The 17,368-nt window shown below is 39.4% G+C and overlaps 1 protein-coding gene across 2 annotated transcripts in view; it reads left to right on the forward strand.

The window, feature by feature from the left end:
• The window catches only part of sff (sugar-free frosting), a 30,386-nt gene that overhangs the window by 9,481 nt on the left and 3,537 nt on the right, over nucleotides 1-17,368 (forward strand). Inside the window, exons 2-15 of one of the 2 annotated variants that reach the window (XM_017179650.3) lie at nucleotides 6,851-7,341; nucleotides 8,196-8,290; nucleotides 9,975-10,201; nucleotides 10,270-10,420; nucleotides 12,357-12,572; nucleotides 14,254-14,453; nucleotides 14,550-14,774; nucleotides 14,832-15,334; nucleotides 15,587-15,745; nucleotides 15,810-15,976; nucleotides 16,039-16,143; nucleotides 16,211-16,286; nucleotides 16,359-16,531; nucleotides 16,861-16,991. In XM_017179650.3, the coding sequence (XP_017035139.1) occupies nucleotides 7,254-7,341; nucleotides 8,196-8,290; nucleotides 9,975-10,201; nucleotides 10,270-10,420; nucleotides 12,357-12,572; nucleotides 14,254-14,453; nucleotides 14,550-14,774; nucleotides 14,832-15,334; nucleotides 15,587-15,745; nucleotides 15,810-15,976; nucleotides 16,039-16,143; nucleotides 16,211-16,286; nucleotides 16,359-16,531; nucleotides 16,861-16,991 (2,516 nt within the window). In that variant the 5' untranslated portion in view covers nucleotides 6,851-7,253. Of the gene's footprint in view, nucleotides 1-6,850; nucleotides 7,342-8,195; nucleotides 8,291-9,974; nucleotides 10,202-10,269; nucleotides 10,421-12,356; nucleotides 12,573-13,940; nucleotides 14,100-14,253; nucleotides 14,454-14,549; nucleotides 14,775-14,831; nucleotides 15,335-15,586; nucleotides 15,746-15,809; nucleotides 15,977-16,038; nucleotides 16,144-16,210; nucleotides 16,287-16,358; nucleotides 16,532-16,860; nucleotides 16,992-17,368 lie in introns of those variants that run through there. The other variant, XM_017179652.3, reaches the window with a different exon arrangement.

Genomic DNA, 17,368 nt, shown 5'->3' on the forward strand with positions numbered 1-17,368 from the left:
GTTGACACTGCACAAGTGAGAACTGAAATCAATGTTAAATGACAAATGGCAAAAGCGCGGAATGGGGGAATGTTAGTTAAATATTGATTTAAATTTTCCACATAATTGCAATTAGTTGATAAATGTGGAGCTCCAGCTGTTGCAGTCAGTCAGTTGCAGTGTTTCCCCATATCCTGCCGCTGCCAGCGCCATCCGAGTCTGATTCTGATTAAACATGGTGTCGGGGCAACATCAAAAACAGGAACAGAGGCAATAACAGCCATTCGACGAGGAATTGAGTTGGACAGCCATCGTTGGGCCTCAAAGTGGCACAGTGGTTAACGGAAAGAATAAATCTATATGAAATAATATGTGAATATTATATTTAAGTGATTTAAATAAGTTTTGAGGCTATTTATTAACAGAGAACCTAAATTTACAAGAAAATCTAGTTAAAAGATGAAATTCAACTTCGACAAGCCGAAGTTTGTATATCCCTGCAGTTTTCAATTAGATCATAATTATATTTTTTAGTTTCTACAGGATTACAGTTATAGTTTTGAATTCACGGCTTTACATCTATCTGTATCTGACGATCTTTCCTATGCTGAGTATATAATATAGTCGCCCGACTTTCATAACCGAAATTCTGAAATAAAAAAGGGAAATTAGATGAAAATATGTTAAAGTTATAATATTTTTTATTAATTTCCTGATTGGCAGCTATATGATATAGTCGTCCGATCCGTCCCTTTCCGACTTATATAGTAAAGAGAATAGTCAGTTTTAAATAGTTTTATTTAGAAAGCTTCAAAACTGAGGGTAGAAACGGAGAGACGTACACACGGACAGGTCTAAATCGACTCGGCTGTTGATGCTGATCAAAAATATATATACTTTATGAAGTCGGAACAGTCTTCTTCTCTGCCTGGCAAACTTCTGACTCTGCAAGGGTATAATTAAAGGCTTTAAGTAGGTTACTGAAATCTTTATTCAAACCTTTTCCAACTTTAAAAGATTGTTTATTATAATTTCAAATATTTGCCAAGCTTTTATCCAATTTTCACCCCTTTTTATGAATTTTCCACTGTGCCAGAAACGGTCGTTCTTCTTCTCTTGACAGCAACGCCCTTTTGCTGTTCCCCTTTTTGGTTTCTGTTGCTGTTTCTGAATTTCCTCAACTCAGGACGGGTGCCCTGATGAAAAGCCACTTACGCACAATTTTCACAACTCAAAAGCATTTTATTGATTGCACTTTAAGAATGCCGGTTTGAGGTTGAGGGCCAGGCGAAACACTCATACGCCACGTTGGCCCAGCCATAACATACTGCTGCTCCAGAGAGCAGCTCAGTAGAATGCTGTGTGCGTGTGAGTCGGGTGCGTTTATTGACTGTCGTTTTTGAAATTGAGTTTTCTGGCTCTTACCTCACCCTGTACAAAAAAAATAAAAAAAAAACTTGGTTAAACTTTGGGATCCTTCCACGTCGCTGCTACAAAGGCAATTTAGCCCTCGAGGCTTCAGAGTCTGCTTTGGCTTCGGCCAGATGTATATGCAAATGTGTGCCCGAGAAATCAAAGTCACTTTTGCTCATTTTTTCCTCTGCTCTTCTCGGTTAGATAACACATTTGACTACGTATTTGCCTGGGCCCCTTGCCCCTCGGGGTTAATTGTGCGAGAAGGCTAATGAACATGGAGCCCGGGCGGCAGCTGACAGCTGCGTTTGAGCCTTGGCTTGTTAATTGTTTTTGAAATCGCTGAGTGAACATTAATAAGATGTAAATTCGAGGAAAACTAGAAAAGTCGCGGGGTTGGAGGTTTTTTAATTGGAAATTCGGGGGTTGTTCGACTTCAGTCCTATGAATTATGAGTGGGGAATGGTTTAATTGGTAGCAAGAATAACTTTGATTGTTAATTCATTTCGTAATTGAGGGGTAATAGATTTTTTATTGTTGAAACTTTTAAGGTATCATGGCTTAAAAGGATATTTGCAGGCGTTTCTCTTAAATAATATTCCTTTGTAATAAATATTTTTTCATTTAATAAAATTTATATAGGACGTAATATGTTCTCTTCTTCTAACTTGGCTGTTAATTAATTAAACTTCCAGAGATTGTCTCATTTCCCAGCCCATTTTCCGCATGTTGTCAATAAAGTAATTTATGGGAAATCAAGCCATCTCCAGCTTCGATCTATCTCAGCCTTATTCATTGGCCCTATATGGCTGTGCATTGTTTGCAAATCGCTTAATTATTGTTTCTTATATTTTATTGGGTCATGGAGCCATAAAAGGCGGCCACAACGGCCACGGTGCCTTTTTTGGGCCTACATCAATGGCGCTCGTCTCCATTTTCATCTCCCCAAAGCCCCATCCACTGTCATTTCCACTTCCTTTTTGCCTGAATGTCACATTCTCCTAGTTGCCACGACCTAAAAGCATAAATTTCCCGTGGCTAGGCCAAAATCAACGCCAAATGCTCTAAACGTTTTGCTTATGATTTTTATTGCACGCACACAAGCCAGAAACTTATTCAGATATATATACATATATATGTGTGTATTTCTTCTTCCTTTTTTCATATACAAACTGTGTAGACATTTTGCCGCAGCCTTAAGTGCGAAAGCTGCAAAAAGGGAAAAAATAAGGCTACCCCTGCCGATGACTTGTTTACGGCAGGCGACAGCCACGCCCCTTTTATATTTTATATTTTTTGGTTTGCCTATATGGAAGGCGATCACTTGGTTTATTTCATTAGGTTTCCTTTGATGAGCCGTTCTACATATTTTTGCATTATTTACAAGTGAATTTTTGAGCGAAGCTATTTTGCTCGTAAAATTATAGCATACTTTTGTGGAGAGAGAGCCAGAGATCGCTGGAAATACTGATGAACATGTTCTTACTTTTATAATATGCCAAGATTGCATTTAATATTTATAAATATGGAGGATTTGATTTATAAATATTACAGATTTTTTTAATTTTAAGTTTAATTTTATTAAAATAATCAATATTAATACTTTATGTTATAATAACAGGTTGGCTGATAAGTCCCCGGTCTAACAAAGAAAAACACATTTTTTTGTCAAAATTCGTTATTATTATTTAACATAGTTCCCTTCAAGAGCGATACAACGATTATAAAGACCTTCCAATTTTTTGATACCATTTTGGTAGTACTCCTTCGGTTTTGCCTCAAAATAGGCCTCAGTTTCGGCGATCACCTCTTCATTGCAGCCAAATTTTTTCCCTGCGGGCATCCTTTTGAGGTCTGAGAAAAAGAAAAAGTCGCTGGGGGCCAGATCTGGAGAATACGGTGGGTGTGGAAGCAATTCGAAGCCCAATTCATGAATTTTTGCCATCGTTCTCAATGACTTGTGGCACGGTTGTTTTTGGTCAAATGTGAGCTCGCGCGGCACCCATTTTGCACAGAGCTTCCGCATATCCAAATGTTGATGAATGATATGACCAACACGTTCCTTTGATACTTTAAGGCCTATGCTATCTCGATCAACTTTATTTTACGGTCATTCAAAATCATTTTGTGGATTTTTTTGATGTTTTCGACGGTAACCACCTCTTTCGGGCGTCCACTGCGTTCACCGTCCTCCGTGCTCATTTCACCACGATTGAATTTTGCATACCAATCAATTATTGTTGATTTCCCTACGGCAGACTCCGGAAACTTATTATCAAGCCAAGTTTTCGCTTCCACTGTATTTTTTCCCTTCAGAAAACAGTATTTTATCAAAACACGAAATTCCTTTTTTTCAAATTTTTTCACAATAACAAAAGTTGCTTCACAAAAGACGCTCTATCTCACAAACTAATTGACTGACAGACGTCAAATTTTGAGACGAATCATTTAAAGGTTAGTACTATATAAAAATAATATGCATTCAATACTAGCGACGTCATCTATGTGTCAGACCGGGGACTTATCAGCCAACCTGTTATTTATCATTATGAACATTTTTAAATTTATCGAATATATTTTCTTCACCTTTATTGGCATTATCGTAATATATTTTTCACCACGCAGCCCTGCGAATGGAATTCCCATTATATAGATAAAATCGGAACAGTACGTGGAAATGGGAGCAGGGCAGTAAATTAAGTTTAAGTTATGCTGAGTATCTGCCATTCGTGGCTTCAATTTGGTGGCCTTATCTCGCCGCCTCTCTTTTCTGTTGGCACTTGCCAAACAATGTCAGTTTTCAACTTTTAGCGCATTTTTCAAATTAGGTTAGCGGAACAGTGGCGTGGCGTGGGGACGGAGGATGTTTGGAGGTCGCAGGAGGATGTTAGAATGTAAGAATGCTTGGGTGTGATGGTGTTGGCCCCAGTGAAAGTTTTCTTATTGTTTCGGGGGAGCGGAAGGGAAAGGGCTTGGCTTGGCTCGGCGGCGGTAGGCTTGTTAGCATCCTTCCTTCCTGCGCTTCCTGCGCACAAAAAAACCCACCATCTGCTGCCCGTTTAACCTTAATGTTTTGGGCTAACCCAGGAACCGCACCCTTCGCACCCACGCACCCCCTGAATACACTGGGGGAAATGGAACAGTCTGAAGAATTATAAATAATGAAATGGAACAATTAATGTTACAAAAATAATTTAAAATTTAATAATATGAATTATTGGACGAATATTATTCCCAACATTAACAACATTTTAAATATTAATTAAAAATTCAATCAAAATTATAAAGAAACCCTGTTTTCGTTGATTTAATATCTGTTTTATTTTGATGTGCATTTATTTTTCAATTCGTGCGCGTGAGCATCCTTCGTCCTGTCACTTTCGCTTCACATCCAAGCCCATCCCAGACGAAGGGACTTGGCACTTGAACGTCATCTCGGAGAATTATCAGCGACTGCGTCAGCATCTAAATATAATGCCCACCTTCTCTGCGAGAATCCCCGCTTGCCCTTTGTTCTTGCCCATCTCTTGGCCATTCGTAGTTGGCCAGGCTTTATACTCGCTTTTTATGCCAACACGCACCGTTGAGCAAATGTTGTGCCCAGCATCAGCAGCAGCAGTATGCTTTTAGTGCTGTCCTAATGAAATTTTTAAACGATTTTGTCTCACTTCACGGCCAGCAGCAGATTGAAGAGTGTGAATTACGAGCAAAGCTGCGAGGAAAATTCCCGGCGAGACTATTTGTAGCTTTCTGCCTGCTCGTCTTGACCTGATAAATGCTTACAAGGTTGGATTTAATTTGATTTAATTTTCCCGGCACGGAGAGGGCTAGAAACTAGAGCAAATATCACTTGATTTTATTAAGAAGTTTAGATATTTTTATACCCTTTCAGGGTATTATAATTTCAGTCAGAAGTTTGCAACGCAGTGAAGGAGACGTTTCCGACCCTATAAAGTATATATATTCTTGATCAGCATCAACAGCCGAGTCGATCCAGCCATGTCCGTCTGTCCGTCCGTCTGTCCGTTTCTACGCAAACTAGTCCCTCAGTTTTGAAGCTATCTCAATGAAACTTTGCATATAGTTTTCTATATACTGTCACTGCTATATATGTCGGAACGGGACGGATCGGACGACTATATCATATAGCTGCCATACAAATGTTCGATACATTTTTAGAAAAAAAATTATAACTTGGCTGTTTTTCAACATTTTTGCACCATTTTTGAGATATGGCCAACTTATATTATTTCAGACTTTCGATTTTAATTTTATGAAAATCGGACGACAATATCTTATAGCTCTCATAGGAACAATCGGGAAATTAATAGAAACAATTATAACCTCGTTGTTTTTTAACGTATTTTTATATACATTGAGATATGAGCTTTTGTTTTTATTTCAGAATTTTGGTATACATTTTATGCAAATCGGAAAATTATATCATATATCTGCCATAGACGCGATTCAACGTATTTTTATCTACTCTGAGATATAGGCTTATTTTATTATTTCAGAATTTTGGTATAAATTTTATGAAAATCGGACAACTATATTATATATCTGCCATAGAAACGATCGGTAGATGTAGAGAAAATGTAAAGCTGGGAATGCAAAACTGTAACTGTCAAACTGTAAACATAATAAGTATAGGTAAAATGTAAGGAAATAATATCTGCAAGGGTATACAAACTTCGGCGTGGCGAAGTTGGCTTCATTTATTGTTTTTATTTGTAATACTTATGTTATTTTAGTCAAATCTAATGATTTTCTTTGAAGTTAAAAGAAAAAACTAAATTATAATTAACATTTGATCTTTAATATATAATTTATAAATATTACGGTCCCTGAAAAATACTTTAAGTAACTTAAATGCTATTATATATAAATATCACATCTAACATAGGAACATAGAATCAAAAAATCATAAAATATAACTTTCCTCAGGTTTCATATCTAATATTCACTGTCATAATTAGCATGAGATGCTTCCTGGAACCAAGAGAATTTAACCTTTAATTAAACCTAATAGGCAAATAATTGAAAACGAAACACTTCAAAGCGCAAAGATTATTACAAATTTAAATGACCTGAAACACACACATGCACTCCCAATATATGTGCTTCGCACCTGTACAGGTGTGTGCGTGTGTGTTGCTATGGCTTTTCAGTTCGAAGGAAGCTGTCTGGGCCATAAATTCACTGCTGAAATGGCTAAGAGCAGCCGGGAGCGCACAGGCACAGCTGGAGGGGCTTTAATTAGAACACCTGGCCAACTAACACACACTTACCCCTCTCTCTTTACACACACACGCTCACACATTATCCGGTAATACTGTTAGTTTCCATTTATTTCAATTAAAAATTCAGTTTGGCCAAGGGGGAACATGCATAAATATTCATTGCTAATCACATTGACCTCACTCCGCCTCTCTCCCTGTGTCTCTGTTTATTGCAGCCAAAGTATTTTGTGATGAAGTCATGTGGAAGTAGCAACAACACGGACCGTGCAATTATAGGCGAAACTTAATTAAATGCCGCATCATTTGCAAACTGCAAAAGGGAATTCTTAACAATCGCAATAAAACTTTTGTCGAACAAAAGTAATTAAAGGACCTCGCACCCAATACCAATACACACAGGACACACAAACAAAGCCGCCTGCCTTCCTTGACGCTATGCGACAACAAAGTTGGTAAAAGGAGACGAGGAGGACGGCGAGCGGCGGAGTGGCAGGAGTGCTAGTCCTGTACATGGCCAGAAGCCAGCTGACGCTGCCAGCCGCAAACAGCTAACAGCTAACATCGAGGAGGTGCCGCAGGACGAAGGAGACGAAGACGGAGACGGAGAAGGCCAGCAAAATGCAGAAGGAGAACAATGTCACGGCGGAGAATTGCCAATTTGTGGGGCCCTATCGCCTGGAGAAAACTCTCGGCAAGGGTCAAACTGGTAAGTGCAAGGAAACCCAAAGCCCATTTACTTGGCCCGAGTGGCTGTATCGAGTGGAAACCATCAATATATCTATTAGGGAAAATGCCATATGGGCATTACATAGCCTCTATACTTGAATCTCTCATTTACTGTAATTACAAAAGCTGTCTGTTTTGATTTTTCTGCAACTTGGCAAAAATAGTTAGAGTGGTTTTAGTGGTAATAAATGGTTATTGATAAAGTAATTAGAATTAAAAGATTATTTTAAATGAGAATAAATTATATTTTAGAAAGATCTGATACTTGTTTACTTTTTGGCCTTAAGTAAACAAGTGTAAGATTTAATAAAATTGAAAGATGGCGCATTCGCAGATTGTTCTGCCCTTGCCAAATTTAGTTAGTTAGATTTTTTATATTATTAAATATTTAAATTGAATGGATTAAGGTTTAAAAATAATTTTTAATGAGATTATTAAATGTTTAAATAAACTAAACTATAGAACTTTTTTTAGAATATTCTATAAGGCTTAATAAAACCAAAGAGGAAACAAGTGTAAGTGTAAGAGAAGTGAAAGTGATTTTTCTAGAATTGAAAATTGAAAATTTTAGTTAGTTACCTTTTCGTATTATTATTTGGTTCTCTTTGAATGAATTGAAATGATAAGCAAGCATTATAGAAGCGATAAATATAGTACTAAAGTTACACAAAAATTAGCTCGATTCCTGCTTAATTGTCCTTCCTAATTGTAGGCTCTTCTCTGTAGCTTTCTGACTTTAATTAGGAAAACGTTTAGCCAACTTTAATTACTCTGCTTACTTACTACTTTAAAAACCCGCATTGTCATTATTGCAATCCATTTATCCCTTTGCAGGTCTCGTCAAGTTGGGCGTGCATTGTGTGATTGGCAAAAAGGTTGCGATTAAAATAATCAATCGCGAGAAACTCAGCGAATCGGTGCTAATGAAGGTGAGTAGTTACCGGGGGGGTCGAAGGTCATGACTCGACGGAAAGTTTCTTGTCTATTCCTATTTTTTATTGCTTTGCTCTCTTTATGATTTTGTTTTTTGCCCTATTCCTTTTGTCTTTTCCTTATTTTCTGTTTGTCTTCTGCTGTGGCGTACGAGTCATAAAAAATTGTGACAATAAAATTTGTTTTGTGGTTCCCTTGTTTTATTGTCCTTTTGCTCCTTGAAAGTGTAACGAAGTGACGGAGTGTAGTAGGGGTGACGTAAGGGCTGGAACAGTGCAGTCGAACTGCGGAAGGGGGAGATGTTTTTGGGGATTTTCCGGGCTCGCGGTTTCCTTCGACTTGGGAACTTAAGTGTGCCAAAGTCGGGGCAAGTCAAAGACAAAGATATTTTGAGCCTTAAAGTAGCCTAGTCTTGGGATATTTAAGGCCAACTCGGCTTTTACTTTAAGCCAGAAATACCAAAACGCATTTTCAGCTAGAAAGTATTTCAGAAATCTCTTTAAACATCGAAAAATGTAGAAAAATAAGCTGGGGAATTTTAGAAAACATGTTCAAGTAAAGGAATCTCATCATTAATTTAAAATTATTTTGTAAATACTGGAAGGAAGCTTACAAATAAATATTTAAAATTTAGTAAATAGCAATTATAATTTCACTATAAATAAATTCAGGGAAGTATCGTTACCCCTCAGTTGACCTTTTGCACAGTTTAGTCCTGTAATTATTGTCTCTTACCAAATCAACTACAAATTATCTTTCGTAAATATTCATTTATTCCGTAATCGATTTTCTGCCATATTCCATAATCCCTCCGCCTCCACATCTATTATCATACCTGTCCAAGTCCTTACTCCACATAGAATTTCGGACTCGCCGCCATTCAATTCGGTTTCAATAAAAGTCAAAGTAAAGCTCCAACTATTTATTTTTCCTCTCTCCTCCTTTGCCGTCATAATAAATCCCTGGAAAACTCCCGCTCTTCTGTGTATATTCATCGAGAGATATACCGAAAATGTGGTGCATTTTTTTTTTGTAGGACATTGAAAGGACATGGGACAAATTAGTGCGTGCGACGACAAAGTAAAACAAAATTGACTGCCTTTTCTGGGGCGTGGTGGGGCAGAGTTTTCGGGGGAGGGTGACTCAAGCTCAGACATGTAGGACAATCGAATGCACAAGGTGCCTGATGAGGTGAAGGATGGTGGGAACAGGGGTGTAAACGAGTATAAAGGACCGCCGATGATTGCGTGTGGTGTCCATGTTGTAGGACCAGCTGGTCGGGACACGCAATGAGAAATTGGACGCCATTCGGAGGACAACAATGGGCCATTATGGCCGACCAAGCACCAAGCACTTTGAATGCATTGTAAAGAGAGAGGTGCACTTTTAGAAAAACAACAAGGATATGAGCGACCTTAATTGAAGATTAGGAAAGAAAATATAGACTATATTAAGGAAGAAAATTGATTTAAATATAAAGAAAAGTTTGTTGAAATTGTAATGAGTTTATTCACAAAATAAACATTGTTTTCTTTCGTTAATACTTTTTTATTTCATATAATTCAAGTCATAAGTTTTTTTTTCCGAGTGCATGTTCATGGGGATCAAGCTTGCCAACATTGTCGATAAGTCGATTAAAATCGGGGTTTCCCTCTACTCCGCTCCACTTTCTCTCCGAAGGTTGAACGTGAAATCGCCATAATGAAACTAATCGATCATCCCCACGTCCTTGGCCTGAGCGACGTGTACGAGAACAAGAAGTATTTGTATTTAATATTGGAGCATGTATCCGGCGGCGAGCTCTTCGACTATCTAGTGAAGAAGGGTCGGCTCACGCCCAAGGAGGCGCGCAAGTTCTTCCGGCAAATCATCTCGGCGTTGGACTTTTGCCATTCGCACTCGATATGGTGAGTCGTGCTCTTTTTTGGAAACTCCCAAAGTCGAACTGCAATCAATATGGGATTATTTATTCCAGCCATCGGGACTTGAAGCCGGAGAATCTGCTGCTGGACGAGAAGAACAACATCAAGATTGCGGACTTTGGAATGGCCTCACTGCAGCCGGCCGGTAGCATGCTGGAGACATCCTGCGGCAGTCCCCACTACGCGTGTCCGGAGGTCATACGGGTGAGTCCTGGCTGAATAATGGCCATAAAATTGCTTTCAGCTCCCACCCCCTCTTTTTTTTTGTCGCCCCGACATCCCTACAAACGCATAAACGTCAATCAAGGCGAACTTTTTAGCACATTTTCAGATGCAGCCATGGCTGCGGCAGTGGCAGGAATCAGTGAAGGTGGCAGTATCCTGGAGTCGCTTTCCCATGCAAATTTTCGTGAGGCTCCCTTCTATGCAAATGCATCCTTGTCATGTGCGCATATGATTTCCCATCTCTGGCTGCGACACATCCTGACATGCACTCTGCCAAAAATAGAGTGTGGCTTTCTCTGAGAAAATTATTGATTCAATCCCTTTTTAATTTGAGGGAAATGGTCTATACAATGAATGTCCTTGCTTTGGGAAAGCTTTAGTTAGCTTTTAATAGCAAAGTCTCGTATTTGAATATTTTAAAAAATATATTTAAATATGTTTTAAGAGAAATGCAGTGATGCTATTCTTCCAGTGTGTATTGCATTGCTTTCCCTTCACGCAGGACATGCTGCAGCTTCTGGCGGAGCTTCATGCTCCTGCACCCGTAATAAATTCATAAGGGGAATTTTAAAATATCTCCTCGTGCCGTCTTATCATATATAGCCCGGCCAAGCTATAAATCTGACTGGCTACGTGATGTTAGCTTATCTATACGTAGATATAGATACATATATGTACCTTCTTTTATAAATATTCAGCTGTGGTAGTTTCCCCCACCACCTAATTGATGTCTGCTAACCAAATCTGCGCTGTGCAAGGGGAAAACCTTGACAATTTGTAGGGGAAAATTGCGTGGAAAGCCCATGTACTCAATCACTTAAGTGGTCGTTTATCAATCTTTGGTAGGGCGTGGTAGCAGGGGTTTAAGCCACAAGCAAAGCCTCAGGCTGGTTTAGGCTTACCTACAAAAGTCGGTTTGGGTAATCGAGCGAACACAAGGAGTATAATCTTACAAATTGGAGTTTTGAGAGTAGCTGTAATTGGAAAATGTGTTTATGAGTAATGCACGGCTTGGGGGACTTGTAACTTTTGACAGAGGATATACGTGAGGCACTTGTAGAAGGGTAAAAATATATTACAGATCTATTCGGATACAAATGGGAAATCATTAAATTAATGTAAGTTTTATACTTGAATCGAAGTTACTTACAATGTTGGTAACTAATGTTGCAGTTAATTACTTTAAAACATTTCCCAGAAACAATTTCCCTAGCAGTGCAGTAGGTTTTTCTTCCATCACATATATTTTGTATTATATATATAACCTTTTCCCTGCTAAATCACCTGTCGTTCATTATAAATTCCCCACCTTCGTGCTTAAAGATTTAGCTGGTTGCCTCTAAGCAAATAGGGGAACTGGAACCACATGGTCTGTAATTTACAGTCGTGCTGCAATTACATATTGTGTTTTGTGTGTGGTGTGGTGGGCAACAAACTGCGAGTCATTGTGCCATTTACCTGCCAAGTCAATAACCGTCCCCCGGGAAATGGCAGAGGAATGGCTGGGAACTTGGCATTTGATGGACACGTCAATGGACGTCACCGAGTTGAACGGACTGGACTACCCCCTTTGGGGTCTTTAAATAGAAAAGAAATAGAATAGGAGAAACTTTTTAAATTGGTAAAACCTTACCCATTGTCGCTTATAACGTTTCCCATATGAATGGAATGGTTTATCGATAAAAGGGGTGAAAGGTCCTAACGATTGGGGACCACGCACAATGGCCAATCGAATTTCCAAATAATCAAGCTGAAAGCAAACATAAATGAAATGTCCCCGGCAAACAAACAACCAAACAAACAAACAAATGGACAGACAGACACACAAAAAGATAGACATTCGCCCCTTGAAAATATCTTCATGTCTCAATTTCTGATTTTCCTTCTCCATTTCTCACATTTTCCTCTTTTCCAGGGCGAGAAGTACGATGGCCGCAAGGCGGATGTCTGGTCCTGCGGCGTAATCCTGTACGCCCTGCTGGTGGGTGCGTTGCCCTTCGACGATGACAACCTGCGCCAGCTGCTCGAGAAGGTCAAGCGCGGCGTCTTTCACATACCGCACTTCGTGCCGCCCGACTGCCAGACACTGCTCCGCGGCATGATCGAGGTGAATCCAGACCGGCGGCTAACGGTGAGTCATCCACAGTCATACATATTCCAAGTCCCCATCCAAACACACATCCTTTGCCGCACTCGACACCCGCAGCCACGCCCGCGGCCAAGTGCAGCGGTGACCCAACAATGCCCATTCGGGCAATTCCTTCTTTGACTGCCTGCACTTGAAGAAAAATATAAGTTTATCACAAAGACTATCAAAAATGTTAAAGGTTTTTTTATATGATTTTTATATAATTTATTTCTATAAAAAATGTTATATTTAATTTGTTATTTGATCGAAATTACGAAATTTACTTTAAGAATAATTATGTTTTATTTACAAGATTTAAAGCACCGTTTTCTATATATTTGTTCACTTGAAAAAGCGATAATAAATTGTTTATTTCAACGAATATATCGATATTAGCGTAAAACTAAAACAACCAAAAACTTGAGATCAAACTTCTATATAAACTATTTAACGGAAAAAATAATATTTAAAAAGGTTTTTATTTTTGAAATAGCCATATTTACTTAGGTAATCAGGCCTGCTCCGGTAATCGTAAAATTTTTTCGATTTCGTTTTGGGCGAAAACGAACCGTTTTGGTTTTTAGCTGCTCCGGTTTTCGGCAAATTTCTGCTATCGGATGTTTCGATTTCTCATCGTTTCTCACTGCTCAAGCAGCTAACTTGTGTTGTTGGTAATAAGCAAACAACGTAAAGTACTGCCTATTATATTTACAATTGCCCTTTTTCTAAGCCAGAAAAAGGCAAAAAATGGTAGAATTAAGCAAATCCAGGCACCTAAGATGCTGCCACACTTTTCACAGTTTTAATTCCGGTGGTCTCAAATAATTATTTGGTTAATTTGGACCATTTAAGTAATCACATTAAATAGCATTATTTATAAACAACCATTTTGGCGGTCCTTTAAAGTTATTAATGTATTCATTTATATTTTATAAGTATTTTTAACTGGCTGTTTCGTTCCACCAACAATATGGCAACCTTAGCGATAACTTTTTGCGGTGAACTTATCGACCTATCGCCAAACCGAGAAAACTGGTTGAACACGGCAAAACTTTTGTTGTCAAATCTGAGGTGGGGTCAGAAATAAATTTTTTATAAAATAACTACCTGCCAGAATGATCTTGTGGTGGTGTGGAATAAACATCAATAGACCACTGAGTAAACTATTTTTTTCCTTTTGTAAATAAGATCTGATTTCATATAAAAAAAGCCATTTACTTTTCATTCCGGCCAGAAAAAGGTGCCCGTTTTTCAAATCGAACAAATCTTTCGATTTCGATTACCGGAGCACCAATTTCTCGTTTTCAAAAACGAAAACGAAAAATTCTTGCCGTTTTCGATTACCGGAGCAGGCCTGAATAGTTTACTATTTAATTTAATTGAAAATTTTAAATTTGAAATCATACAATTTTTAAATGAATTGTTTGATTTAAAGGCAACTGCAGGTTCAAATAATTTTATAAAAAAAAAGATTACGGCAAAGGATCACCAAAGAATAACAGTGTTACATTTTTTTTTGCGAATGGGGTGGTGAGTCATTTTGTAGCCACCACCGGGCTTTTGTTGGTTTTTGGGTCAGCACGTTGCCCGGCTATTTACCCAGTCCCCCCTGGAGTTCCTCCCTAAAAACCAGTTTTGCTTTATTTTTTCCCGTTTCTCTTCTGCCGAATATCCATATATCCAGCTGGCCGAAATCAACCGACATCCCTGGGTCACGGCCGGTGGCAAAGGTGAGCTGGAGCTGGAGCTGCCGATGATGGAGGTGGTGCAAACACATGTCATTCCCACAGCGACTGCGGTGGATCCGGATGTGCTCAACGCCATTTGCTCGCTGGGATGCTTTAAGGAGAAGGAGAAACTCATCCAGGAGCTGCTTAGTTCAAGGTGGGTTTGAATGATTATTTGAATTAAATTAATAAATGAACTATAGTGAATATATATTTAATTTTCATGTACCTAATGTTTATTTTTCCTACACAGTCATAATACTGAAAAGGTTATATACTTCCTTTTGCTGGAGCGGAAGCGAAGAAGGCCGGCGCTGGAGGATGACGACGAGATTGCGCAGAAATCCCGCAGCGAACTGGACGCTGTGGATCCGCCGCGGAAGCGCCTGGACACCTGTCGCATCAATGGGACCAATGCACCCAGCTATGGACAGATCTCAGAGGGTTCACCGCTCACGCCCAGACGACAGGCCTTTAAGTAAGTCTCGTTTTTTGGCAACTTAAAGAACAGAATTTAATTTCTTTCACCACACAGCTTCCGCTCGTACAGCAGCACACGAAACCACCAACGGCGCTCGCCCACAACAGTGTCCTCGTCGGTGCGGAGCTCCTCATATCACAGTCCGACGCGCTGCAACTCCCCGATGAGCTCAGCCCAGCAGCAGGCGAATGCTATCTCTCGCCCATCCTCGCCGGCGGCGGGAACGCGACACTCCACGTACGGCGATCGCGATCGGAGCGGCCATCACTCGTCCGTCAGCAGGACGCCGTCGCATAGCTCCCAAAAGAGCATCGAGGGCGATGTAGTTGTGGTGCGGGAACCGCGAATCGAGCGACGTGATTCACTGCGTCAGGAGCGAAGCGGTGGCGGCGGTGGAGTACCAGGATCGCCAAGGGATCGAGGAGAATGCGGCATGCCGCCAGGCAGTCCGGGCGGCAACTCAAGCGGATCCCAATCCGCCTCGCCGTCGGTGCACCATCGTGCCAACTCAGGTCCGACCATTGCCATTATGTTCCACGATCCAGAGTCGAATAGTGGTGTGTGCATGCCCCTTAGAAACCCTGTAGAAGTCCAAAGAGATCATGTGAAAGCAAAAGTCGATGTGTTGAGAAGACACGGCTATATTTCTCATTGCATATAGTTCATCTTTTGAGCTATCTATATATATGTATGCTTTAAAAGATGTAAAAATTAGAAGTTTACCTTTACAAAACGTCGCTTTCGCCTATGATCTTATATTTTCTGAATAAATTTGAGCCTCAGCATTAACATATGTGTCTTCCTTGCAGTTGTGAATCCCAATGGCTCGCCCATGATGAACAACAGCAGTCCGGGCATGCCCGGTTCACCTTGCAATACACCTGGCGGTCAGCTGTGGAAAACACGACTCACCAACATCAAGAACAGTTTCCTGGGTAGTCCGCGTTTCCATCGCAGAAAAATGCAGGGTAAGTAATAATTTTGAAAATAATTAAAATTTTACTATAAATAAATAATGGTGTTATCCTTTAGTTTCTGCCGATGAGGTGCACTTAACGCCGGAGTCCTCCCCGGAGCTGACCAAGCGTTCCTGGTTTGGTAATCTCATAACAACCGAGAAGGATGAAACCTTTACGATTTTGGTCAAGGGGAAGCCCATTGCCACGGTCAAGGCGCATTTGATACACGCATTTTTATCCGTAAGTGTCATAAGATATTTAATGTAAATCTTTACAAAATACAGATTTCCCTTTTTCTCAAGATGGCTGAATTGTCGCATAGTGTGGTCTCGCCCACCTCGTTTCGGGTGGAGTACAAGAGGAATGGCAATGGACCCGTCATGTTCCAGCGCCATGTCAAATTCCAGGTGAGTGGCTTAGCTTTCTTTTCTAATGGTTTTTTTCTTTTGCTAATGGTTTTTGAACACCTTCCAGGTTGACATCAGTGCCATTTGCAAACAGGGCGACATAGCAGATATGTTGTTTGCTTTGACATTTACGCTGCTATCAGGTAAACAATAAGTGGTGCTATCAACGCACTGGGTAAACAGCCTAATTGACCTTCCCCTTTTCTTCCCCTCAGGTAATATTCGGCGTTTCCGTCGCATTTGCGAGCACATCCAGTCACAGGTGTGCTCCAAGAGGTTCCCGGGTCCCAGCAGTCCGCCGACGGTCACCAGTGTCACTCAGGCCGTGTCCGAGAGCTCCTCCTGCGGATCAGTATCCAGCGAGAGGTTATCCTACAAGCGTCAGGTGGTGAGTGCATTTCCTTTTATAGAAATAATAGATGTGGGTTTTAATAAACTAATTAGAAAATCCAAAATCAATTAGAACAGTGATGGAAAGTACTTGATAAACTCTTTGAGATCTAAAAATTAAAAATGTTAACTGGTTTATTTGTAAGGAGAGATTGGGCCAAGTCATCTCTGAGTTTTCAGACAAAGTTTGAGAAACACTTGTATAAGCTTTGGTGAAATTTTGGTTGCCCACTTTCCAAAACTTTTTAAATTGTTTTGACAAATCTCCATCGATTTATTTTATTATTATTTCTAAATGTAGTTTACAACTAACTGACTTTCTTTTAGATTGAAAGCGACATGGAGAACGATTCCATATTCTCCTACAAGTCGGGCAACGGCCGCAGGGCATCGACCACGAACAATAATAATGCCAATCCCGTTGACATTCCCGGCAGTCCCATTGCAGTACGATCCAAGTATGTAACATAAGAAATATTAAGAAAGTAAAATATAGTATCAGTAGTAAGTAAATTTAAAATATTATAAATAAAAAGCGCGATTCTCCTTATGATTTTTATCTAAAGAAAAAAGTAATTGAAATAAGTAAATAATCACATTAAATCACTTTAAATTCAAAGAAAATAGAAATGCTTTGTATCTAGTTTGATATACCTATCAATATTAATAATATTTAATATTTTTACCAGAAAACATACATTTTTAGAAAACATTTTGGCAAGCTTTACTTTTTCTTCTTATAGAAAGCCTTAGGCTTACATTTTAAAAACTGAAAATCAACACTAAACTGAACTCTGAAATTAAATTAATATATTTTAATAATAATTATTTTTAT

This window comes from Drosophila kikkawai, chromosome 3L (assembly GCF_030179895.1).
Source record: "Drosophila kikkawai strain 14028-0561.14 chromosome 3L, DkikHiC1v2, whole genome shotgun sequence".
In the NCBI taxonomy this organism is placed as follows: domain Eukaryota; kingdom Metazoa; phylum Arthropoda; class Insecta; order Diptera; family Drosophilidae; genus Drosophila; species Drosophila kikkawai.